Source organism: Dreissena polymorpha, chromosome 4, assembly GCF_020536995.1.
Source record: "Dreissena polymorpha isolate Duluth1 chromosome 4, UMN_Dpol_1.0, whole genome shotgun sequence".
Taxonomy (NCBI): Eukaryota; Metazoa; Mollusca; class Bivalvia; order Myida; family Dreissenidae; genus Dreissena; species Dreissena polymorpha.
Window position 1 is genome coordinate 80289464 of NC_068358.1, and position 26184 is coordinate 80315647.

General features: G+C 36.1%; 3 protein-coding genes across 10 annotated transcripts in view; 2 read left to right on the plus strand and 1 right to left on the minus strand.

The window, feature by feature from the left end:
* Window positions 1–3908, minus strand: part of LOC127879143 (uncharacterized) — a 29214-nt gene extending 25306 nt beyond the window's left edge. The window contains exons 1-3 of one of the 3 annotated variants that reach the window (XM_052425813.1): window positions 3795–3908; window positions 1813–1913; window positions 1175–1250 (exon numbers count right to left, since the gene is read on the minus strand). In XM_052425813.1, coding sequence (XP_052281773.1) covers window positions 1175–1250; window positions 1813–1912 — 176 coding nt within the window. In that variant the 5' untranslated portion in view covers window position 1913; window positions 3795–3908. Of the gene's footprint in view, window positions 1–1174; window positions 1251–1812; window positions 1914–2497; window positions 3709–3794 lie in introns of those variants that run through there. The other 2 variants (XM_052425812.1, XM_052425811.1) reach the window with 2 other exon arrangements.
* A 5310-nt stretch (window positions 3909–9218) lies between these two features.
* Window positions 9219–15949, plus strand: LOC127879086 (NAD-capped RNA hydrolase NUDT12-like). Of its 3 annotated transcripts, none has more exons than XM_052425692.1 (7): window positions 9219–9300; window positions 10800–10951; window positions 11572–11713; window positions 12591–13255; window positions 13692–13835; window positions 14919–15070; window positions 15437–15949. In XM_052425692.1, the coding sequence occupies exons 1-7, from the start codon at window positions 9257–9259 to the stop codon at window positions 15593–15595; spliced, it is 1458 nt and encodes a 485-aa protein (XP_052281652.1). In that variant the 5' UTR covers window positions 9219–9256; the 3' UTR covers window positions 15596–15949. The 3 variants fall into 3 exon arrangements, with proteins under 3 accessions (XP_052281652.1, XP_052281653.1, XP_052281654.1); XM_052425693.1 differs by having other exon boundaries at window positions 11572–11674; XM_052425694.1 differs by lacking the exon at window positions 9219–9300 and adding an exon at window positions 10298–10315.
* A 1736-nt stretch (window positions 15950–17685) lies between these two features.
* Window positions 17686–24581, plus strand: LOC127879552 (uncharacterized). Of its 4 annotated transcripts, none has more exons than XM_052426474.1 (3): window positions 17686–17761; window positions 19186–19332; window positions 20274–24581. In XM_052426474.1, the coding sequence occupies exons 2-3, from the start codon at window positions 19245–19247 to the stop codon at window positions 23798–23800; spliced, it is 3615 nt and encodes a 1204-aa protein (XP_052282434.1). In that variant the 5' UTR covers window positions 17686–17761; window positions 19186–19244; the 3' UTR covers window positions 23801–24581. The 4 variants fall into 4 exon arrangements, with proteins under 4 accessions (XP_052282434.1, XP_052282437.1, XP_052282435.1 ...); XM_052426477.1 differs by having other exon boundaries at window positions 19186–19308; XM_052426475.1 differs by having other exon boundaries at window positions 19218–19332.
* The last annotated feature ends 1603 nt before the right edge of the window (window positions 24582–26184 follow it).

The window sequence follows — 26184 nt, forward strand, 5'->3', positions numbered from 1 at the left end:
CATGTTTTATAACAACATTGCAATCACAAGTCCCTGTTATTATGCCCTGTGAACAGAACGTGTTGATTATGATTTCCTTACTTTTCGATTCTTGTATACGTTTTTAAACAAAGGGAAATAACACCTTAAAAAAGACAATGTGCTCTTCATCACTTACGGTACATATAATTAAAAATAAAAGAAATTTAAGACAAACATTGCATGAAACATGTGGATGATATTGCAAACAGCTGATGTTAGACATTTTTTTTTAAATAAAAATAACTCCTTAAAAATAAAACATGTGCCAAATCATGACAACATGAACTGCAGTACATGTATTTGGATATAACTATTCAGTAAATGTTGACAGCAATCACATGCAATAATTAAGGAAGCGTTGCACACAGAACCTTTTATATGCAATTTTTAGCAATTGGTTTTCACTCACTTAAAATAACACAATTTTGAAACCTTGACAATATGCACTGTAGCAGTCAAATTTTGTACCAAAAATCTTATGGAAACAAGGGACAAAATTGTCACAAAACCAGGTTTTCAATTTGAAAAAACAGTCTGATAGGGGGAATCAATTCAAAATGTGCATTGTTACCCCTCTTGTGTAATATCTATTTTTACTCGTGGCGACCTTGATTTCAATTTGAAAAAGAAAAGTCTGATAAAGGGAGACCAACTCAAAATGAGCATTGTTCCTGATTGTTCAAATTTACCCCACTTGTTTCAAAATCAATCTATGTTTAGTCGTGGCGACCTTGACCTTGGAGATATTGACGTAATTTTTTCGCGCGTCTCATCGTCCAATGATGGTGAACAAATGTGCCAAATGATTTTAAAATCTCACAATGAATGACATAGTTATGGCCCTGACAAGCTCATTAATGGACATTTTTGTCATTTGAACTCAAAATGTGACCTTGACCTTGGAGATATCGACGTCATTCTTTCACGCGACACACTGTCTAATGATGGTGAATAAATGTGCCATATGATTTTAATATCTCACAATGAACGACAAGTTATGGCCCGGACAAGCTTGTTCCGCCCGCCCGCCAACATTCACCAATGTAATAACCAGTTTTTTCCTTCGGAAAACCTTGTTAAAAATGAAGGAGGAGTTCCACACAAACACATTTAAGTATACTAAACATAGGTCGAACACTGCTTTAACACTCACCATGAAGGAAAAGTTTTAGAAACATTCCAATTCGAGTCCATATACAACGTCAGCAACAAGTCCATGAAAATGGTTGCTGAAAAAAGGCACTTGAACATGACTGGAAACAAAACTTGGAAGCTGAAATGTGTTTCAGGAATTTACTGTTAAACTTAAAGAAAATCTCACTGATAAATAGCTCTTATAATATGAAGTTTGTAATATGAAGTCCCCACACTGATCCTACATTTTTCTACCTGTTCAAACGCACAGTTGCACTTTACTTTAAAAAACTTATTTGTTAAAAAAGATTATGATACCGATAGAAAACTCTTATGAATGAGTGGGCTCTCCACTTTACCCATAAAAAAGGTGAAATATTAAAATAGAGATCCTTAAAAAATTTAACTTAGTCGCGCTTTATTTTCCGAACACAGATCTGAAAAAGTCACGTGGTATAGGCACCGTGGTCACAAAAGACACAACGACACCCTAAAGTTTGTTTTTATGAACGGTTTGGGAGTCTTGAGGACAGTACATTTAAGCTAACTATTTGGGCATAATTGTTTGGGTGGTTTTAGTGTGTTTTTCCAGACTTATAAGCTGATTATATAAGATCACAAGTGATTTAAAAAGTCATTAGACGTTCAAACATTTACCTTTACAGCTTGTCCAGGTAGACTGCACTGGATGTTGAAAGAACGACAACACAAGTCCAACAGTGACTGTGGCCTGCTCTATCAATTTGGCAGCCATCATGCTGAAGCATACAAGACACTGCTGATGAAATTTTTATATATTTAAAACTTTAAAGTAAAAAGTAAGCAAAAATCAAACACATGGATCTTATGGCCCTAGATAGTTCACCTGAGTTTGAACATCTTTCTTAATTAGTTTTAAAGAAAGTTTCCTCCTCTTGTTTACCTACATGACGTGATCCACAGGGTAGACCAGCACAATGTTTTAACTCAAAGAAGACTATTTTATGAAAGTTTCAAACATACAAAATACAAAAGCAAAAAGCTTTTTAGATTATTTTTTGCTATTAACTCTATAAAAGGCATAAACGCCCAGTGAAAAGATTTAGCTCTTTGTAAATGACCACTGCATGCTTGAAACCACAAAAGCTTGAGATTTCATTCATACTATTTGATAATCAAGTCCGTGTAACTCAGTTTTAGTCAAGTAAGCCTATGTGTATGGCAAGCTTTGACCACATATTTAACAATAATAAGAACTTTTTAATGTAATAAAACCAAAATGAAGCCTCTGGGTTTGTTTTTTTTTAGAATAAAATTGCATTTCCAAACCCTATATACTGATGAGCAGCAAACAGCATCAAACCTGAACAGACTGAGAGTTACTCGCAGGATATTCCAGGCAGTTCTATGCTGTTTGCACATAGCCATTTTTACTTTGCTTCTGAGTGGCAAAGAGGTTAGATTGGAGTAGTTTGAGATACATGAGATACCCAATCCCGGAGACAACATAGTTGAATTTAGTTCTTCTTGTTAACCCATTTTTTAATGTAAAAAATTATGTCTCACGTATGTCTATAAAATCGAGTTCAATCAACCTAATACATCTTTACAAACACAATACCTGTTATTACCGATATCAATTTGCGAGTGAATTGTGGAGAAATACTCCAAACAAAAACTTTATACAAAAACCGTTATCAAACCGAAAGCCGAAGTTTTGAATTGACAATTCGATCTTTCTTACGGATGTTCCGGAGATAGTTGGTATATTAACATTTAAAAGAACCGTTGACGTGTTTGAAACTTTGGATTAATATCAATATTATGCGAGCATAACATATCATGTAAGTTGTTTTAATTTGCGCATTATGGGTATATTTGCGATCTTTTTGTGCTTATTTATGCCAGAAAATAGTTTATGTGGCTAATATTTCTGATTAAACTAAAGCCCAGATTCTGGGAGGCAAGTTTCTTTGGAAAATCGGGTTGTCAGTTGCAACTCCAAGCGACCCGGAAGGTCAATAGCTGGGAGTTGTATTATTGCCATTAGAAGACAACACTGAGTCAGTGCACCAGCTATGATAAGAAAGGGCTGGGGGCTCTTTTGTTAAACAGGCCACTCTTGGCTCAACATTAACGTAAAAACCTACTTGCCCTGCTGGGCAAGTACTTAGAAAATCTACTTGCCCTGAATGTTAAGCCACTTGCCCAAACATGAAATATCACATTAACTGAGAACCTCGTATTTTATAATAATGATCAAAATGATACACCAAATTAACCTTCTTTTATCTTTGCACATTTAACAATATGATTACAGCAATTAAAGTCTAATTAAAGTCTTAATTTAATGCTCTTTGTTATTTTTTGCACTTGCCTAGACGGACAACTAGATTATAAAATAACTTGATCAGACTCAAATTTTACTTGCCAGAGGCAATAGGACAACTGTTAATGTTGAGCCCTGCTACTCATGCTTAGTAAATATTTATGTAAATGTTTTGCAAATAAAATAATAAAATAAGTTATGAACTGAAAAGTTATTGTGAATAAGCCGAGACAGGCGAGAACTTTATCCGAAAGAAAAACATCCGAACTAAATTAATACGGTGATTAACGTAGGTATTGTCCGACGCATGAAATTAATTAACAATGTAAACCTTTATCGTAACAGACGAATAAAAATTCATTTGAAGTTTAGTTTCTCAAAAATACTCATTATATCCGTTGGTTAATATCCGAACTTTTGCTGTTGTAGTTGTTGTTGTGATTGGTCGATCTAGGTCAACTATAAATCCCGTATTTCTTACACACTTACGCGCGACTCGGACTTCCCGCGCGGAAATTTGACTAAATACTTCTCGGTAGAACCTTCCATTACAAAATAGCATTGCACAGAGCAGGGCATCTATTTCTACTTTGTAAATCGCTGCAGTCAAAATTGACTATTATGCGACGGATGGTGAGAGAATAAAATATTGATGAATAGTAAAGGAAGAAGAGTTTGATAGTTAGAAGACAGGACAGTAAAAAAGGGTCCCAACGCGTAGATTCATTCCTCTTTCTCATGCCTCTCCGGCTGCGATGGTGACTGGTCGCCAAGATGTCTTAGTTTAGTTTAAACCTATGGATCTGCCATTCCATGCCCTACTGTTTTGATTGTTATATTTACTTAGGTTAATCTACACCATGAAATATCAAAATAAAAAAGGTAAACATCAATATTTAAGTATCCATCGTGTATTTTTAACATCAAAAAATAAAATTAAAATAACTAAACCATAATAAACACCATATTAACGGACAGCGATTACCGTCTGCAATTTCCTTCTTTGTTCATATCGTATGCAGTTTTCAACGTTATCTATATTGTATGCAAATTCCGTAAGCGTTTTAGTGAGACCCCTCAATTGCATAGAAAGTAATTCCTACTTATTTGAAATGCTCTCGAGTCCGTTTCCTGGGCCTAGAACCAGTACTTGGTGTCTATATGGGAGATCGAAAGAACGCTCCCACAGCGGGGATCGAACCCGTGACCTCCCGGTCGCTAGGCGGACACCATATCCATTACACCACAGCGACCTTAAAATCCTGGTTAGGTTTTCCAAGTAGAAATTATAATTGGGAAGAAGCTGTGCCTGAAATTTAAACGATGTAGATGTGGATGTAAACATAGACAAAGGAAAATTGACATAACAAAGACATGTATCTATACAAACCCGTTACGCAAACATTAGTTTCTGGGTCAAGTTTTAAATCACTTCGATTTTCCAAAGACCTATAGATAACACAGATTGGAAACTTCGCGCCTTATCGGGCTATCTCGCGGCGGGGTCACGTGGTCGAGAAACCGATAAGTACACTTAGCATCAGCAGACGATTTATTCCATGAATCAATCGGAGTAGTCCGGAGATAGCCGGTGTATCACGATTGCGATAAGATAGCGACGCGTCAGTAGCAACGGCTACGATTATCGAGCAAAGTTATGCGAAAATGTTACGGCGCTATAGAAAGGCGGCTGTAACGGGGTCAATAATGATCCGATTTTTACAAAATAAAGTTTCATAGAAACATGAGTAATTATGTTTTTATAAAATCTCGATTTTATTTACCTATAATAAGAATTTATAATGCCGCGATCGTTGAAGAAATAGCGCTAAGAACTTCCAAATCGCGGCGAGAATGATGTGGAATAGTTTATTTGAAAGGCTTTTGCTGATAAAATATTCTTGTATAATTTGGTATTTCAAACAGTTAAAACCTTATAAAATATTATTATTTCAAAACGGATAGATATATGTGGACACATAGATCTAGGTCTCTGATTAAAACAACATTACAGTATAATAAATGCTATGATCGTTCGATCCAAAAACGGTTTCAGTTAGACTTATTTCAATATTGATTGTGTAGATTTTGTCAATTGTTTAATTCTCTTTTTATTTAGATCTTATTCATGAGTTATAGATTATTAAAGTTTTGTTTGTAATCCAGTAGTTTTTTCTTTTGGTAATTAAATTAAGCTTTCAGTATCGTGGGCTAGGATTTCGCGAAAAGAAAAAAAACACATTTCACGCGCGTGTTAATCGTCGGATCAATTTGCGAACTGAAGAAGATGCTTTGGTGTGTTTTTTCTTTATTCTTGAGAATTAATTAAAAGAAGGGATCCTAACTTCACTTATCAGTTTGCGTTGTTGATTGATATTAATTGTGTGGTCAGTGGCCGCGGCCGGCAAATTATAGTCATCTCACAGCTTTTGTTTGTGTTTTAATAGTAATCTCACAGCTATCTGTTAAAATATGTTTGTATATTAACTTGCATGTGTAACATTGACAGGAAAACTTATAATACTAATAAAAGAAGATATTAAATGAGAATTTAAACCCATACATTGTACTTTCATCTAGTTTTTTTATTCATACCAAGATAAACATATTACCCAGAATAAAAATCTTATTTCTTCAATTTGAGGTGAATAATGACGAAGTTTTTCACAATGAACCAAAGCACGTTTGACGACATGTGTGTATAATAGGGTAAAAGAGCTTAAAATTGTGCCATCTTTGTACATGGCCAAAATCCTTTAAAATGAACATTTTCCTCCAGTTTAGTTAATTCATACCTAGATTAACATATCATCAAGCATAAAAATCTGACTTAATCTATTCGGGATTCAAAATGAAAAAGTATATCAAAAAGAACAAAAACACGTTTGACAGCAATCTTGTACAACAGAAGAAAAGAGCTTAAAATTGTACCAACATTGTATAAGGCCAAATACTTTAAATTGATTATTTTCTTCTAGTTTGTTTAAATCTATACTTAAATTAACATCTTGCCTAGCATAAAAATTTTACTTCAGCGATATGGGATGAGAAATAGAAAAGTTTTTCAAAACGAAACAATTTAAACCACTTTGGCGACAGGTGTGAAAAATGATTGAATGGAATAACAGTATAAAATAGTACAAATTGTACAAAGGCAAAATCCTTTAAAATACCTCATTTTCGTCTACTTTTTATAAATCATACATAGAGTAACATCTCACCTAGCATAAAAATCGTACGTTATCAATATGTGATGCTTAATGAAGATGTTTTTAAAAAAATGCTTCGGGCCTTTCAATTTTTCAAAAATTATCGAAAATGAACGAATCCAGTGTTCTCTTTCAAATTTCGATAAATTAATAATTAATTGGAATAAAAACTACCAAAACCTAAAGAATTATCAACACAGAAAATAAATACTTATTTTTATTCACACAGAAAATATTCAATATGTCTTTTTTCGGCGACCGACTTTGCTCACTACGTGAAGTTCGTAACGTTGCGCTTTCAGACATTCATTGCTCTGTAAACTGACAACCGAGCGCTAAAAACACTAATTAACACATTAAGATTGTTAATAACAATATCAAAATAATATAAACTACCAGATCATGCTCAGAAAACCCTACGACAACAAATATTAACGACTAATTACGAAGAATAATTGATTGCTTTATAACAAAATGGCCGACAGTAGCTGGGACAGGGAAGAATCTACAGGTACACCGGCATCTCCAAAATCAATGTCACGTGACCCGCGTCCGCCGTTAGATATTATCGTATAACGCTATCGGGAAGACGAGAGTTTCCAATCTGTGTTATCTGTAGGTCTTTGGATTTTCTCACAAAAAGTCACAATGAAGTCTGAATGATTCATACTGGCGCTGTCTGCTAACAGAACGAATATAATGGTGTACAGCACTAATTAAATATGTGTCTGACGTACTAGTGTACATTCGCTCACAATGTTGATTGCTGATTTGTGTAAACAAGTTATCCCAGAACCTACAATACGTCTTTAATGAACGATAACTTATTTTTACCTTTAACAAAAGGTTAAAATATAGGTTTAAGTCATTTAATAATAAAACATGGGTGTATAAATCCAGCGGTATCAACAGGAGAGATAGCCTTATTAAAATATTTAATTGCATATAACAAACGAACAAACATATGATAAATATGACAAAGCACAAAGTTATGTTATCGGTACGTTGGTTAGTGCTTGCCTCCGTGGCACTCTGCCATTGTGTAGACCAAAACCCACTATCTTTGATAACGAAACAATCAAGTAAATACAAAATCCTACAAAATCATAGTCTACATCGCCGCGGCGTACTGGATATAATGTCCGCCTGGCGACCGAAGGTCACGGGTTCGATCCCCACTGTGGGAGCGGGCTTTAGATCCCCCCATTTAGATCTCCCCCCCATAGACACCAAGAACTGGTTCTACCCAGGTATCAGAACGTTGCAATAAGCATTTGGTTATCGATTCAATCGAGATAAAGTCAATAAGCTTGAAACTAAAAGCAAAGACTGATCAAAACAAACGGTGATCTAACTGTCTCCTTATTATAGTATACAAAATTAAAATTTATATTTAAATGATAGACTTATAATTCGGACATTTCCCCTTTTCCCTTCTTCCAAACCGTCTCCCTACTCTAATATCATCATTCAATTCCAAAAAGTGGTTAGTTAATCTCGGCTTATTCGAGTTAAGCCTGGCTGACTATCTTCTCTAGACGTCGTTTATTGCACAGGTGGTTAGCGTGTGGCTATGATATTAATTAGTGAAAACATCATTTTGAATGATAAATAATCATATTATAACGAAAAATTAACTTTTCTGAAAAAAAAAATTTCACTATCAAATATATATATATAACAAGGTATGCAACTCAAAATCACCCCAAAACGGGGTGCATCGCTTTGAACAGCCATATCTTCATCAATTGTGCAGCGATTTTCACGATCTCGGTCTTATTCAACGCAGAAATGAATTTCCTTTCTGGAAATGTATATGTCTTGCAATATTTTTACAAATGCTGGGTCAACTTTTAAGAAATAACACGATACACAACACGCATGACCCAGTTGACAGTGATCATGTATTCTTTATGAATGAAATCTCCAGTTGTAAAGACACACCTCCGCATTGGACCAATGAAATCACTCGTATGTTTAAAATGTCAGTTAGTTGAAATGTATGTAAACAAAGGTTTCAAACGGCGCTGGACAGTTAGTCTTGATGCAGAATGTAACGACAAGAACGGTAATAATGTTTTTTCATACGTTTTATTGAATTATGGTATCGAACTACATGAACTTTGTAGGGAAGTTGCCCTTTACTCCGTGAAGATTTCAGTCTTAAAGACAGCATGATCACTGTCAACTGGGTCATGCGTGTTGTGTATCGTGTTATTTCTTAAAAGTTGACCCAGCATTTGTAAAAATATTGCAAGACATATACATTTCCAGAAAGGAAATTCATTTCTGCGTTGAATAAGACCGAGATCGTGAAAATCGCTGCAAAATTTATGAAGATATGGCTGTTCAAAGCGATGCACCCCGTTTTGGGCTGATTTTGAGTTGCATACCTTGTTATATATATATTTGATAGTGAAATATTTATTTTTTTCAGAAAAGTTAATTTTTCGTTATAATATGATTATTTATCATTCAAAATGATGTTTTCACTAATTAATATCATAGCCACACGCTAACCACCTGTGGTTTATTGTACAGAAGACGGCGTTTAGTTTTTGTTCATTCTACATTATGACCTCGAATGTTTTCATCGAGAGTTCATTTGTTGAATATCTGTCAACAAAAGTAAGTGGTATTAAATGAATATCTTAACCTTTGTGTATTTTTAGAAACTTGCATTTTTAATGTAGAGCTATACAAAAGACATTTGGAAGAATTCAGTCATTTGACATAAATATGAAAGTGCGAAATAACTTGTGTATCCTCCAATTACCTTGAGTCGAGCATGACCCAAAGTCGATCACTTTGTTTACATTAAGAACGCGGCTCTCGTGATGACGTCACACGCATGCGCTCCGATTATTTTGTTTTACTAACATTACTACGCTTGAAAATAATTACAGACACGACTAATATAAGGAAAAACCCAAATTAATTGTATTTAAAAATCTTACTTCAACTAAAATAGTCCAAATTTATGACCATTTCTTGCATTTTTTCGGTACTCTTCATATTAAACTTGCACATAAATTGCAGACCACTGCCCTAGTTTAAACACAACAAATTCATGTATTTGATTTATTTGAATGAAAATTATTTAATTTTTCACGATTCCTAGAAAATGTTGCATGGAACAATCTGTGAACGCACATCGCGAAAATAGTTTACATGACGATATACTCACTTTCAGAGGGTAAACCTTGTCCCGATTGGGTGATAATTTTATCAAATCTTTTAATAGTAACACATATATGCCAACATTTTATTTGAAAAAATTGCGAACGTTATTTATTTTTGAACTCTTGAGCACTTTTTCGTGTCAATGTTGCTCAAGAAAAGATCGGCCGATAAAACAGAAACTTGTTAAATGGTAAATAGAAGATATGAAAAAAGTTAAATTGATCTTTCAGTTTCTCTAAATTTGTTCAGTGAATCAACTTTTCGAAGTTTTGTTGACCTCCTGCCTATTGCAATCGAGTACTCTCACTTTTCGGATGTGACCTCTCTACTAAAGGTAAACAACGCGCGTAGTGTATGTCATTTGTGGGTGTGTATTGAACTATCGGCTTTGCGTGGTTTAACACGCTGTATATAAACCATTTTGACATTGGTTGAACGGGAATGAAATAAATCTTTAAAGGTACATCGTTTATTGCGGCATTGTTTGAATTAATTCTGAAATTATTTTAGTTGTTTCCTTAACCGCTCGACTCAAGGTAATTGAAGGATATAGCAAACAAAAGTAAACAAGAACATTTTTGCCGATCTACCTACCCAATCTTAGGAAATTGTTGATGAAACAAACAACTTATTGTTGGCCGAATGTCATACGATTAATTTTAAACGATATCAACGGTAGGCATATTACAGTTGAACTGTATTTAATAATGATTATGCATATGTTAGTACTTCATTTCTCTCCGATGTATCGATAATGTTAACTTAACAATATGATATAAATGTACGTATGATATGATACAACACCAATTGAAAAAAAATAATTCGTCAGCCTTTGAACGGGCCTCTGCATTTATCTTGTATAATTGTATAACAGTCACCGAAACGCTTATTGTTTTAGTGCATGATACGTATTTTGCAAGAGAGAGTTTTATATTTTGTTTTAGAAAAGGGAACATTGCTGGTTTTATCTGGGATAAAATAAGTTTAAGTGCAGTAACATTCCGAAAAATGTCCAGTTTCAACCAGGAATTCAAGGAGCGATTCTTTAGAGGGGCCGCTTCGGGGGAAATTGATGACGTCAGACTGTATATTAAAGGTAAACTGGACTTTGCTAAACTTACAAATAAGAAGACATCCACTGGTCAACAGCCTAGATATAATGTAGGTAATAGACCTTAGTTGTCCGCTACGCACTGTCATACTTACTTGTCTTTTGCACGAGACTGTAAACAAGGTGTATTGATGCTTCACACCGGGAAATTGACGACCTGTGTCATATCTTGAAAACGGACCATTCTTTATGTTACACGTTTCCTACTTACTGATCCGGGGCCAGTCTTCATAGGTCAATGGTATTGTGCAAACGATTATTTTATGCACTCCAAAACATTTGGATCAGACCAATAAACAATATTCATTGTTGTGTTTTTATTGTCTCTTTTATATAAATAAAATGAATTTCCATATAGTGGTCAATTAAACATTAATCTAGATAACTCATTACAAGGAGTAAATTACAATGTAGATAGTTTATTTGGACTCTTTATACCTGTCTATGATGTATACACTTGTTAAAAAAAATACTCGTGTACACTCATCATCTTTATGATATTCTGTGTGCGATTCGTAATTGCACAAAAACACAATAGAGGAAAATACATTTGACCTAAATGTATTCGCCGTATGTGTCACGGTTGTCCGTTGATCTCTCCGTAGGTAATGTAGACCTTAACGAACGGAACGAGCGCGGCTGGACGGCCCTGATGTTTGCCGCGCGCAACGGACACTTGCATGTTGTCAGGGAGCTCGTGCAGCACGGGTACGGAGTGGTGGTTAACAGGGATAATGTGCAACCAGAGTAATGGTCTCACAATAGAAATCTTAACGAAAGTTGTACATTACTCAGATCAAATTTTCTTTACGAAATCCTTTTTTCTGTTTTCAAAATGATGTTGCAATATTAATCACTCTAGTAACTTTAACGTTTTGATACAAGCCGCAGAGCCAAAATAGTAAGAGACTTTAGAAATAGTTTTAATTGAATGGATGTCTTTCAGGGGCATGGCGTATACAGGCACTGATTGGTGTCATGTGGCGTATAAATGCAAATATGACCGACTTAAAAGAAAAAGGAGAATATTTGAAGTACAAATACTATTTCAAATGAACCACTGAATCTTTACTTACGATGGTTCCACCGGGAGCATTGATCCGGTTTTACGGGGAGCATAATCGTTTATTGAACGCAGCATCTTCTTCGTTTTTGTTATTAATTTCTGTAGATAGTTGTATGGTTTTAGTTCGTTTTCAGTCATAGTTACATGTTCGCTGTTATAAATGATCAAAGTTGTTTTAATATTGATTATTGTCTCTACACCAATCAACACAAGGTATGACGCCATAGAAACTCGTATTAGTTATGAACGTGCATTTGATTTGGGTTATGTCGTTGCATGTGTTGTTGTTGTTTGATTTTGTTTTTTCTTGTTTATTGGATTAGACCTATCGATGGAAATGTTTCATTAAATAAACACTCACCAGGAGGAAAAAATAACATAAACATTATTTTAAAATGAAATATCATCTGTACTGATATTAATTAAACAACTATTGGTACCTTTAAAGATCAGCGTTGTTTATACCTTTGGAATAATACGTTTTATAAGACACTCCGGGACAGGTCTATTAACACCCTAACCATCTTCATGACACTTAACTTGTAATCCTGTCACCAGCTGTGACACGTCAGTGATCAACAGTACCGGTCAGACAGCGCTAGATATCGCTCTCTTCTGGAACCATGGAGACGTGGCGCGTCATCTACAGGCGGGGCAACGTTACCTGCATCCGGATGACAACTTCCGCAACTACTTTTCGCTAAACACGCTCAACAGGTGTTCCGATAAACGGAAGGACCGAGGATGGTTGGCAAATAAAATTAACGACGCAAACACGCGTTTCGTAGTCTTTCGTAATTTGGAAGTTTTGGCGACAAAATTGCCGAAGAGTTCTAGTATGTATCGCTACGAACTAGGGAAAATAGAAATGAAACCCATAGAGACCATATTAGCTTGTAATCCTGTTACAATATTTTTGGGTCTCGTTCAAGAAAATAGACAGGTGCCTTTGACTTTTAAAGAACCGGCCCTTTTCGCCGTCGATCTATCCACTATGTCGGAGGAGGATGTCCGTGCCCTGTCACCCGGAAGTGAGCTTTTGCCTGGGTATCCGGCTGCAATGCAGCTTCTTCCAGCGGAAGCCGGTATATTCGCGGAGGCGCGCTCGATGCTGGCGTGGCACGATCGCTACCAGTTCTGTCCCACGTGCGGCTCAAGCACGCGATTAGAGGAGGGAGGCTACAAGCGTGAATGCGCGAATTTGGAGTGCCGCAGTCACAAAGGTAGAAAGCGTGTTTTTAAAAGAACCGAAATTTATGTATAAATATTATTTGGGCTTTGAAATTCAGCGTATGAAAAGTGGCCCGATAGCTTGTTCTGGCTTTTTTCGATTATGACGCTGAATTCAACGTTGGAGCTATTAATGTCTTTTTTTTTCTTTTTTTTTATAAATTCCATGATAATTACACGTTTTCCTTCGTGAAGTACATTCCATACGTCATCGTCTTGATAGTTAAATTATCAATATAAAAATCATAATATTAAATATGCTGTACTGCATTTATTTGTTTTGATTTTTCGCCGTGTTCAACTGTATTTCAATAATATGACTGCTGTCACTTTTTCTCGGGTAAGCTCGTTTTCCAGCTCTAAGTGCGATACATATGAGGTCATATACACGTATATATTCGATGTCTGTGTAACTTACTTGCTCTGAAGGTGTACACAACACGTGTTATCCTCGCACGGACCCGTCCGCCATCATGCTCGTCGTGTCACCAGACGACAAGAGGTGTCTCCTGGGAAGGTCGCAACGTTTTCCCGCCAAAATGTACTCCTGTCTCGCGGGATTCATGGAACCAGGTAATTCAACACCGATTGGTATTTGAGTTATTTGAATGAACCTTTATTGAAATCTTTAGCTCGCAACATTTTAAAATGGAAGTAATTTATTATCCGAAGGGCATTCCCAGATGTACTTGATTTTGGTCGGAATCTCAGAATAACGGATGACATCGTGTTATCATAACCTTAGTCATTTTACATTATTTACGAATACTGGCGTCTATGATAGGCTGTTAAATTATCCGCGTAGTTATGAGAGTGCTTAAGGTAAGCCATTTTATCACACCATGTCGGTCGTCGTGCGGTTCGCGTGGTCAACTTGTAGATAGTTACCACTCAATAGACCACAATTTTATATAATCTTGATGGAGCATAGTCAGAATGTTTATCTTTGCAAGCCTTCTTTGAATCTAGCTTCACGTTAGTCCCAAAACTAGATCACCAGGTAAAATCTTAGGGAAACATTGTTACCACTCTAGAGGCCATATGTATTACTCAATCTTGATGAAACTTAGACAGAATGTTTATCTTGATATTTTCTAGGCTGTGTTCGAATATGGGATTCGTGCGTAAAAAAAGCGAGGTAAACATTATACAAACCTTGTTTCCACTCTAGAGGCCACTTTTTATGACTCATCTCGATAATACTTAGACAGAACGGTAATATAGTCAGTGCCGATTTGTCATTTACAAGTAGGTCCACCTATATATACTAGTAACTAGCGTATCAGAAATTAAGAAACGATAATGCGTTGTTGTGTGATTTGAACAGGGTTACCCAATTTAAATGTTTAAGGTCAGTTTATATTCTGATATCTCCATTCAAGTACGTCTTCAGCTTTCGTAACAGTATAAATCCTTTTTATAAACATTCGTTTACAACGGGTTATATTTCGCTCACAAAAGCCCACAGCTTAAATTCTTACGACGACATTGTTTATTTAACTCGTTTCTTGGTATTATATTAAATCAGAAATAATATTTAAAGTAAAGTTATTTTATAAGAAAATATTTGCAGTTTTAAATAATACGGGAATATAAGAACCAATCCCTTAAACTTTTTCGTTCGAAAGAAAACAAAGCCGTCGCTCTTTGCTGCAGGTGAGACGCTAGAGGACGCCGTAAGACGGGAAGTAGAAGAGGAGAGCGGGGTAATTGTCGACCGGGTGGAGTACCACAGCAGCCAGCCTTGGCCCTTCCCCGCGTCTCTCATGCTCGGCTGTATCGCGCATGCCACCACGGAGACGGTCAAGGTCATAAGCACGTTCACAGCTGTCCGCGTGACCCCCATGTTAAAACAATATGACCTCCAGAGTGTAGATCCATTTCAAAATTAAGCTGATCATTATTTTCTAGCATAGATCTCTATCTATGCGGACCTCACACAAAAAAAATAATTTCAGAAAATTAATGTATTGTTATGCGACTAAACTCATTAAAACAGCCCTTTGCATACTCTTTATAGGGAATTTAATTTTGAATATTGTAATGTTATGTACAATCATAAAAATCTTTGTTCGGAATTTTCGAAAACGGCTAAATCCGTAAGTAGAATAAGTTTTCATATCATTCTAATTTATTTTGAAATTGTTATCTGACTCACTTGTTGTTTTTTTCAGATCGACGAAACCGAGTTAGAAGACGCTCGCTGGTTCAACCGACCGGAAGTGGTTCAGATGCTCACGCGGCAGCACCCTCAAGGCCTCTTCGTTCCGCCGGAACAGGCGGTTGCACATCAGATCATTAAGACGTGGGTCAGACGAACCGCAAACCTCTGAGCATTATAATTATTAATTTACATCTAGTGTTCTACCAGTTAACATTATACACACATTTATAGGGTTTTGGCAACAATGGGTAACCGGTCTTCGAATAAAAACAGAGAGTTCTGTAGATTGAAAAATGGAAAAAAACGTTTGACTCAAAAGTCCTGGAGGTTACGAAATCCAAGACAGCGTAAGATAACATAAGATAAATATGACTCAATTTGAACAATTACTTTTATTAGCTGGCGGTTTGCTATTTTATTGTCTTAACTGTCTTAAATCTTAATGCACATGTATAAGTATTTAATATTTATTTAATGTTAACATTTTTAAATTAAGAGTTATAAAAAAATTCTGTTCACGTATTATGCGACTTTGTCAGTTGTTTAACATATATGTCTAAATTCAATAGGCACGAATTATGTCTCTCTTTTTCCACCATAAAAGAAAAGAAAAACAATATTTGAATTACAGATTTCCTAAGTAAGTAAAGTGCACAATTGTGTGGCTTGTAAGCAAATATTTTTGCATAACTACTAATGAAATAAATTCGAACAATAATAAAATGACAAACAATGCTCTGTATCATTATGTATCAAATTATATTGATTTTATAATGCCAATCGGTAATTTATTGAAAATTGATATCATTTGCATAACGTGCGTAGCAAAGGCCATAGCCAATTAGAATCTTGTAACATTAAAACAAAAAAACGAATTTCTTTTACACACGTGTATGCAATGAGAATTTTCAATCTTCAATGTTATTCATTCGACAATTCTAAGACATATGAAAACTGGTTAGTTTAAGTCGTAAAAAACCTAACTTATGCCCGTTTAACTAATACGTGCTCGGTACCAATAGCCATGGAGAAATCATGATGTGGATGCTTTTACATGCGTTGGACAGACAGACTATAGTATATTTACGTCTCACTTGTGTACATAAAAACACAGTAAAGCAGACGAAATCAGTATTTACAAAAGAGATACGAGAGACGATGGTTATAAAAATCCTAAAAGTGTTCAACAAATATATTAATCATTAATTCTTTTACATCTGTTAGAAATGTAAAAAAAGATCCTGAAGGAAATTAAATTCAAAATGATTAATTTTCGTTAAATATATGTAGATAAACACACATATACAATAGGAAACACTGGAATTTGTACAATGTAAACAGTTTTGTAGTTATGAATTACAATGTGTATTACTATTTGATACGCAATTTACTATGCGCACGCGAAGAGACTAGGACGAATGATGAATGTATAACAGTATAATTATCAAGTTGTACGTAGAACACGTATTTTTTGTTCATAAATTGAATCCCATTATAGGGTCGCATCGACGGTACGTCTGTAACGCTGCATATCCAAGTCAATACATACACGTCATAAAAAGTGAATACTTAAATTCTTATTTAAAGTATCGTATATAAGATAAGCCAAATAAAGTTCATGTAGTAATACAGTTCCCAGAACCTTGATACGTGTGTGTGACAGAGTCGTTGAGAAATGTAGAATAGAGCAAACAGATTTCTTTGAATGATTTTGTGTTAGTTGAAATCCTACTATGATATTTCGTGGCAATAAACAACTGTTTTTCTTTTTTCTTCTTAATTTTATTTTAGAAAATATCACTTATTTTCAAAAAACATCCAAATATATATATTGCGAAAAAACGTCGATATGCCCTTAAAGAGGAAATGTTGTTAAAAAGTTACAAATGTCGCTGGTGTATTTTATTGTATATTGTTAAATAGTATAGTTTTGTATCCAAATGTTTATGTATAGAAGTTTACTGTTTTGAAAAGAAATATATTTTGGAAAAAAAATAATTTAAACACGAGTATTACAACATGCATAAATAAATAAGACCACTCTTGTCCTCTTACTGTTTAATCATTATTTTAACAACGCAAAGTTTTTCAAAACCACGAAAGTCTTTTCTATAAATTGGAATTGGCCGTTTTGTTCCGGTCCATCATCGACATCGACCGGCATGTGATTTGACCGTCGAGACCCGACATCCACACCCAGTAAAATGGCGGCAAGTATAATACGTTTCACGAGCTTTGGATGACGTCATTGCTCGTGAAAGATATTTGACGTCATGAACGCAAGATTTAAAGATGGAAGTACAAAGAACGTCGCTTTGTTAACCGCTGCGAAAGGGTGCGTATTTTCTTTTGTTAGTTTATATTAACGTTTTATCAGAATCGCGCAATAATGTCAATTTCGCTTCTGAGTAGAAAAAAAGAATTGATATTAAATTATTATGATAAGATTGATCCTAACCTTCACAATTATTGTATTTTCTTTTTTTATAATGTGATGAGATATTATGAATTCGCGGTTGTTTCACTGCTCTGATGCACGTGTTTACTCATTAATAACTAAAGTTTCAAGGCCTGTGGTACTGTATCGTTTATGTAATAACTTTAGTCTGACATTTTGGCAGTTTTATACCATATTAACGATTAAGTGACCTTTAGATTTATGTTTATTCACTGTTTTTACAAAATAAAATGCATTAATATTAAAAAGTATTCTGTAAAATTTTGTATTTCCCGCTGATAAATAACTATCTTCAAAATAAACACATCGTTTCATTGTTCACGAACCTCTCAACATATGCTTGTTAATGTTAAAGTAAGATAGTCCGGTAAGTTTTTAAATATCTATTATGCACCCACATATAATATATTAACACTACACATCATTCCCAGTTTGTGAAATAATATGTTGGAAAAAAAAATCTTACCAAAAATTGGACAAATTTCTCCAATGATATAAGCATAGTTTAAACATATTTTTAAGATAAGAAGTATTTCAATAGTTAGGGTTTCCAGAACTGACACAGTATTAAACGCATTATTGTTTTCTTTAATTTAAAAATGTCAATTATGATTGTATATATATATATATATATATATATATATATAACGTTATTCTATCCAGAGGTTTTAAATCGTTACCACAAAATATTAGGATTACACCAATTTTATAAGGATTCTTTTGTTAACCAGGTTTTCCGAAGGAAAAAACTGGTTATTAGATTGGCGAATGCGGGCGGGCTGGCTGGCGGGCGGGCGGAACAAGCTTGTCCGGGCCATAACTATGTCGTTCATTGTCAGATTTTAAAATCATTTGGCACATTTGTTCACCATCATTGGACGGTGTGTCGCGCGAAATAATTACGTCGATATCTCCAAGGTCAAGGTCACACTTTGAGTTCAAAGGTAAAAAATGGCCATAAATGAGCTTGTCCTGGCCATAACTATATCATTCATTGTGAGATTTTAAAATCATTTGGCACATTTGTTCACCATCATGGGACGGTGTGTCGCACGAAAGAATCACGTCAATATCTCCAATGTCAAGGTCGCCACGACTAAAAATAGATTTTTTTTAAAAACAAACTTACAAAGGGGGTTAATTTTGTTTGTTCATTTCAAAAGTTCAGTTTGAGTTTTCTCCCTTTATCAGATTTTTTTTTCACAATGAAAACCTGGTTTTGTGACAATTTTGTCCCTTGTTTTCATGTTGATTTAAAGGCATTCATCAAAAGTTCATCACCAATGCTTTTGTTATTCTAGATTTACTATACACATGAACGACACTACCTCAGATTTCCGCAGACGACACCACATCCTCAATGGCGACGCAGTCAAATGATATGAATGGAGATGAACACTCGATCACAACATACGGAGTGTCATGTACGGCGGGCGTAGCCCGTAACGGTATCGTTGTTTTAACTAATAATTCTATTGTGATAATGATTCAGCTTTAAACACAAAACGAATCTACTTTTTATTTTACCAATGAACAAAACAAAGAAAATGAAAACAAGCGCAGATATTTTAAATAGTTGTAAACGTTCTTGTTTCAGTTGCCAAAGATACATAATGATGAAATCGGATTGTTTTGTAATTGCTGGTATCGGCAAACAAACAACTCTTCTTTTTATCACACGCAGCTAACTACACAACTTCCTGGTTGATAAATAGATAAACAGGAAAGATGAATTGTGATGCTTTAATTTATTTTTTACTTCATGTTTCTTAAGGGTTTGACACTCAAATTATCGTCTTTGAAAATCAGGCCACCCCCGACTACACAAACACTATTGCCTCGTGTTAAGAAACAAAAATAGTTATTGAGTTATCTTAACTATTTATGTTCGTACTATGTATCTTATTCCATAAATCCATAAACTGGATGCATATATATGACAAAACAAATAGTATGTGAACCCTTTGTGTTTTTAAGTTTTCCGTTAGCTAAAATACTCCACGCATGTTCAACACGATTTTTATGTTTTGTTATTATAAAGGCATAGGTATATATGTTTGAATATTTTCTAAACGTGCATTCTACTAAAAAACTTAATTTTGTTGTAAAATGTATTACTATAGGAATACATATGTATGTAGATTGCTATGGACGATTAACTTATTTACATGTAAAAGGTCGCATAGCATTATATCCGTACGAAGTATTGTTTGATAGTTTGAATATAATGTTATCATTTAAATATGTTTGATAGTTTGAATATAATGTTATCATTTAAATATATTCAATACATACATTTACCTGCGGGCAATGAAATACCTATACACAAGCAATATACTTAATGTGTATTTATGTACTTTTAATGCACCCGTGTCATCGCTTATTTCAGCACGACAGCGTTCACCAAACAACGTCATACTGCATGAAGACGCAAAATCGTGGCTTCTGAAAAAACACGACACTACATTTCGCGATAACTCCCAAGCGAAGACTACTAAACCATTCAGTTATCCGACGCCCCCTAATCAAGGCTCCGGTTCCAGTTCCATTGCGGTATTATCAGTAAACGCTGGCGAAGTAGAGAACACGAATCATGGATCGAACAGTTTAAAACTGCCTATTATTCTCCCGCGACCCGTTAACAACGCTGTCCCCTCCCCGGGAGCTGATCAAAACAGAAAGCAGCCCGTCTACACAGTTCACAGCATTCCGGTCGTGAACAACGCCCCCTACCTTGCACAACAACTGCTGACTCAGGCGACACCGGCCGCTCCCTTAACCTACAAGCTACCGCGCTACAAATACCACGCCATGGAGAAGCATGTGATGGGTACATCAGCGATAATCCTGCCCAGACCGGATGTGCTTCTGGGAGTTGGTAACGCTACGAACGAGATGTGCACCAATAGCAGACCCCGAAACACACAAGCGGGAAATAAGACACAGACGGAGGCGGTTAATCGTTCAAATGACAAAAGCGATGCATTGACTCCCCGGCGTGTATTTCTAGTACAAAAGGGTGATGAAAATAAAGAGACACTAAAAGCCTCTAACAGTACTGCAATTAATCTCCCGTTTACCGAGACTAATGTGCATAATACCGTCGGAGAGTTTCTTCATTTTACTGTGAAATCTGAAGGACACGAGCAAAGCGCTCAATCGGTATCTATTTGTATCGATCGACGTGATGGAATGCAAACGGATAAAGCCATAGGATCTCACGCCGGAAACCATGAAGACCATCTGATGGAGGCCATAAACAGAGTCGCCAGTGGGGAAGCGGAATTTGAATCTCCCGAGACTCTCGCGAACAAGCGGAGAAAGACTGAAATGCAGCCTTCTTTGCAAATACTGACTCCAACAAGATCAGCCGGTAGTGCCAATATTCTTAAGGATCAGACTGAGAACGATTTGCTACAGGCGCATACTGTTAAAACAGAGAGTGATACAAATGCGACGCGTTTGTCTATTGAAAAAAGACCCAGCACGGTTCACGGATTCGCAAAGACAATGGAGTCTCTAACTCTGCGATATGGGAAGGCTTTTGTGTCACGTAACATTGACGGCGTTATGAAATCGAGTAGTGACGCCATAACGGCCGTAGAGACCAACAAACTCGCCTTGGTTAAAAATCATCATTTGTTGGCAACGAAACCGAATTCTTGTGAAAATAAGTCGAAGAACGTACAATCGCCGTTATTACAAGAAGCAACTTCTCCTCAAGGACTAAACGAACGTGCGCCAATTGAGAAAAACAAGTTAGAAGTAAGCAAAGATATTGGTCATTCAGCGCATTCGATGAGTATCGTTCACTCACTTGTTTCAAATACAGACTCTGAATGTAACACAGACAGTCCACAAAGTTGTCCAATCGTCATAAACAATGCGGAGGCAACAAGGCCACCCCTCACCGCTTCGATGAACCCTGTTGTGCAGCTTAACAAGTTATCTGGAATTGAAGCCAGCTCAACAGTGAAGGTAGCCACAAGTATCACCGGTCCGACGAACGCGAACACCAAGAAAATTTACTACATTCTTAGTAACAAAGACATTGAGACTCTCAAAGCCAAAAACAAACTGGCGAAACTCCCGAGTTCATATCAGATTCCAAGCTCGGGCGAGGGGCAAATGGCTATAACGCCTGCGACACAGAATTCGGGCGCCGTAACGTCTGGAAGACCTGACGTTCCTTACGGCGGCAACGTTACGGTGGCTGAGCTTTTGAAAAGAAAAAGAGAGGCTAATCAGAAAACAGCAGAAAGCAAGTCCAACGGCACAATTAAGTTCTTCAGTAGAACTGTAACAGAAATTGAGCACAGAAAAGTTTTAGCAAGCCCATTTAAGGATACTGTCAGCGTACCAATTCGTGCAGATGAAACGGGGAAATCAAGCAAATATGCAACTTGTGATGCCTCTGAAGGTATAAAAGTGTTTCGACCTCAGGATATTGTGATCAACAAAGCGAACCGAGCGTCAGTGTCACCGTGTAGTTCGCCAGTAGCAGGCAACTTAAATTCGAGCCCAGAAATCAAGCAAGCCACGATCGACGCTCTGAAGCGCTTGACCTTCAAGGATCAAGAGCACACAATTGCTCAAGCGGTGGGACGAAATGATCATGTATCTGTGAAAATAGGACCAAAGACATTTATTGTAAAAACCACCGACGTTCCAAATGCGACAGCTGCACGGCGTACGACCCTTCCGGCACCTAGACCGCGAAAGGACCTTGGCGATAACGACATTTGCAGAAAGAGACGTAAAAGCCATACATCGACGTTATTTTCAAAGAAGAACAAAACCGATGATTTAGGTGAAATAAGCCCAAGCACATACCAACTGAATTCGCCATGTCTTGAGCTCGCGTACTCTCTTAATTTGATACCTTATCACCCTGGTTTAATTAAACAGGGAGTTATGTATTCAGTGAATGGCGCCGTCGATAATTCTGGTCAGGCGGGGAGTGTACAGGATATGATTCACGATGAAAATGACGTCAAATTTGCAAACATTGTTCAGATATTCAAGCACGATTCAGTGCCATCATCATATCACCTTGCAAGTGTTAAACTCACGTTAAGTTCAGGGTCTTGTGGGGAGTTTCGAAGATGGTTCGACTATTCGGACTACCCATGCGCCATTCACATGTCCGACGACGGTGTTATAGAGCATCTTGAAATAGAATCTGTAAGATCGGGACTGTATATCGTCATTGACTGCATTGAAGGGCTGCCAAACCGAAGCCGGTGCGTCGTGAAGGCCGTGCTGTCCGTGTACCCTCCGCACTTGGCGGCTATTCCTTCCAACACATTGGCCATAGTAATCGGCGACATCTTTGAAAGTGAAGCTGCGAGCCGGGACGCGATGGACTCTATCAGCAAGACTATGAGCATGGAAGAGGTTATCAAGACATTCCTTGAATTGCAAAAATCGCATTTCAGTCCTGAGTTACTTGACAGGAAGTATGGCTCAACAACAGATCGCAGCCAATCTCCGAAATACCATTCGCCGTTATTTTATTCGAAAAGTATGCACGGTATCTTTGAGCAACACATTCTCCCGACGCCAGTGAGTTCGCGCCATAGTATAGCAGCTAGTGACAGTTGTAGCAGCAGCGTGACAGTGAGGGCCGGAAGTAATCTATCTCATTTAAAGCCCAATGGGGATTTTACACGGTTCAGTGAACGCGCGATGGCGTTGAAAATCCGTCAAAACGAGTTGTTTGCGTCCTGTCAGAGACTCAAAATAACGCACTTGAAGAAACGACCGATTAAGCGTAAACGTCGTGAAATAGAAAAGGAGGATCATACTGATAACTCTGTACTCATGGGCATTGCCGTTATAAACGTTTGTGATACAGTAAGAATGAAGAACTGTAGCAAGTCTGACGCTAACGGAGTAATCGACGTAGTGAGTTGATGTGAGTGGTGTCGTCCGTACGGTTTCTGAGTTCGATTTGTTACAGTCAAAGAACGTATGTTTAAGGTTTGTTTTAATAAACGTGCGTATATTACTATTTCCGGTGAATGTTTAAGGCTCTTGTTATGATTGAATGTGTGACAGACAATATTTCGCTCGTTTGCATCAAATGTGTTACAGACAATACATCGCTCGTTTTCATTTAATGTGCTACAGACAATATATCGCTCGTTTTCATTGAATGTGTGACAGACAATATATCGCTCGTTTTTATTGAATGTATAACGCGCAATATGTACTACGCTCGTTTTGATTAAATATTAAATATGTATCTGGCAATACATTGTATTTACTATTCTCATTTTCAGTTAATGTTACTTTACTCACAGTATGTACTACAGACATGTTCGTTGAATGTGCTTCTTACAATATGTACTATGCTCGTTTTCATGGATTATGTTTCTGACACAATGCACCGCACTCGTGTCCGTTGCATTATTACTATCAATGTATGCTTCGTTCGTTTTGATTAAATATGTTACTGACAGCATGTTCTTCACTCGTGTACGTTGACTTAGTTACTTCCAATATGTACTGCACTCGTGTTCGCTGTATGTGTCAATGACAATGTGAATACAGTCAGTACATGAGCTGATTATTGACAAACATTATTAACCTCAGATATGTTCCGATATTGCACCTTTTCCGTTAAATATGTATATGCTTAGTTTTATTTTGGTAAGTCAATACTTAAGGTATAAATACAGTTACCTCAAGCGCTCTTGGCGGTTCTTCTTTACTTGTTTGCTTTCATAAATGCATTTTACGAAATTTTAATATAAAGGGATGTTCAAATACGCAAGATGCGTGGGTGCCGGCGGAATAGTATACTATTGAATCTGAAATATAATATAACGTACCACAATATAATACAATACAATATAATTTATTTCCAATCATAGATCATTTAAGTAACACCAACAAATCATGATATAACAAGACTATTGCCAAGCAATAAAAGTCCCCTCCCTACACAGGATCCACCATTTTCAGCAATATTCGTAGTTTATTTGTTGCCATAGCAACCAGAATTCTTGATCTAGGAACAAAATGAAATGACGTGCATAATCTCCATATTGCAATCTACTCATGTTTCATGAAAAAATATGAAGAACTTTCAAAATTATCGCAGGATCCACCATTTTCAGCAATATTTCTAGTCTATTTGTTGCCATAGCAACCAGAATTCTTGACATAGGAACAGAATGAAATAACGTGCATAATCTCCATATTGCCATCTATCCGTGTTTTAAGTTTCATGAAAAAAAAGAACTTTTAAAATTATGGCAGGATCCACCATTTTCAGCAATATTTGTAGTATATTTGTTGCCATAGCAACCGGAATTCTTGACGTAGGAACAAAATAAAATAACGTGCATAATCTCTATATTGCCATCTGTCAATGTTTCATGAAACAATAAGAAGAACTTTTAAAGTTATCGCAGGATCCAGAAAAGTCTGACAGACACACCGCGTTTCACCGGTAGGGAACTAAAAATTAATAAAGCTTAATTGGTTGTAGACAAAATAGTTAAATAAAGAAAAGTGAAACAAACTAAGGCACATGTGTTTTTTTTAATTAACGGATCGTCACTTGCTGTGTCCACAAGTATCTATTTATCCAATTAAACATTTGCGCTTACAAATCGTGAACAAATATCTGTTAAAGCCACTGGAAACGATGTATCGTCAAAAGCGCTACGGCATATGTGATATGTTTGAATTCTTTGAACAATTTATTTATAAAAAATATATGTATTCTTTTTGATTCCACTCTGGATACATTTGTTGAGAATCCATTCGTGGATGTTTCGAAATATTCGAAATATTATATATATTATATGTTATTATATATTACTTAATAATAATAACGCTTTAACGGAGCACTTCAACGCCTGCTTCGGTATTATGTTATCCAAAATAGCGAAATACTTAATACTTTAAGTTATGGGTGGTTTATTTATATGTAGGTGCCATTTCTATAAACGCATCGTAAATTATTTTTTTTTGTTATGAAAACGTGTTCACAAAGGCAATATCGCGGGCGCAGGAACTATAAGCAGCAGTTTCATCTGTATTAATGAAATGCAAATTAATTACCGCTATGTGCGTGGCAACTAAGGATATATGAACTGTTTAAACATGAAAACACCTTTAGCAATTGCGTCAATGGAACATTGTATTGCCGTATGGGCGTTTAGGGTTCATCCTTCGACCAACACGTTTGGGTTTCTAAATATATTATATCTACGATTTTAGTCATAGATATACATCTTAATATCATGAATCGTATGCAAAGAATGACATTCTCATAATAAGTATAC

What these genes read in the sequence shown, in the direction of transcription:
- LOC127879086 (XM_052425692.1), top strand. Translation starts at nt 9,257, where the DNA reads ATGTTTTCATCGAGAGTTCATTTGTTGAATATCTGTCAACAAAA. An exon ending in TTGAATATCTGTCAACAAAA is followed by an intron (nt 9,301 to 10,799) that starts GTAAGTGGTATT and finishes ATTTTGTTTTAG; the next exon opens with AAAAGGGAACATTGCTGGTT. An exon ending in GGAGTGCCGCAGTCACAAAG is followed by an intron (nt 13,256 to 13,691) that starts GTAGAAAGCGTG and finishes CTTGCTCTGAAG; the next exon opens with GTGTACACAACACGTGTTAT.
- LOC127879552 (XM_052426474.1), top strand. Translation starts at nt 19,245, where the DNA reads ATGGCGACGCAGTCAAATGATATGAATGGAGATGAACACTCGATCACA. An exon ending in GGCGGGCGTAGCCCGTAACG is followed by an intron (nt 19,333 to 20,273) that starts GTATCGTTGTTT and finishes CGCTTATTTCAG; the next exon opens with CACGACAGCGTTCACCAAAC.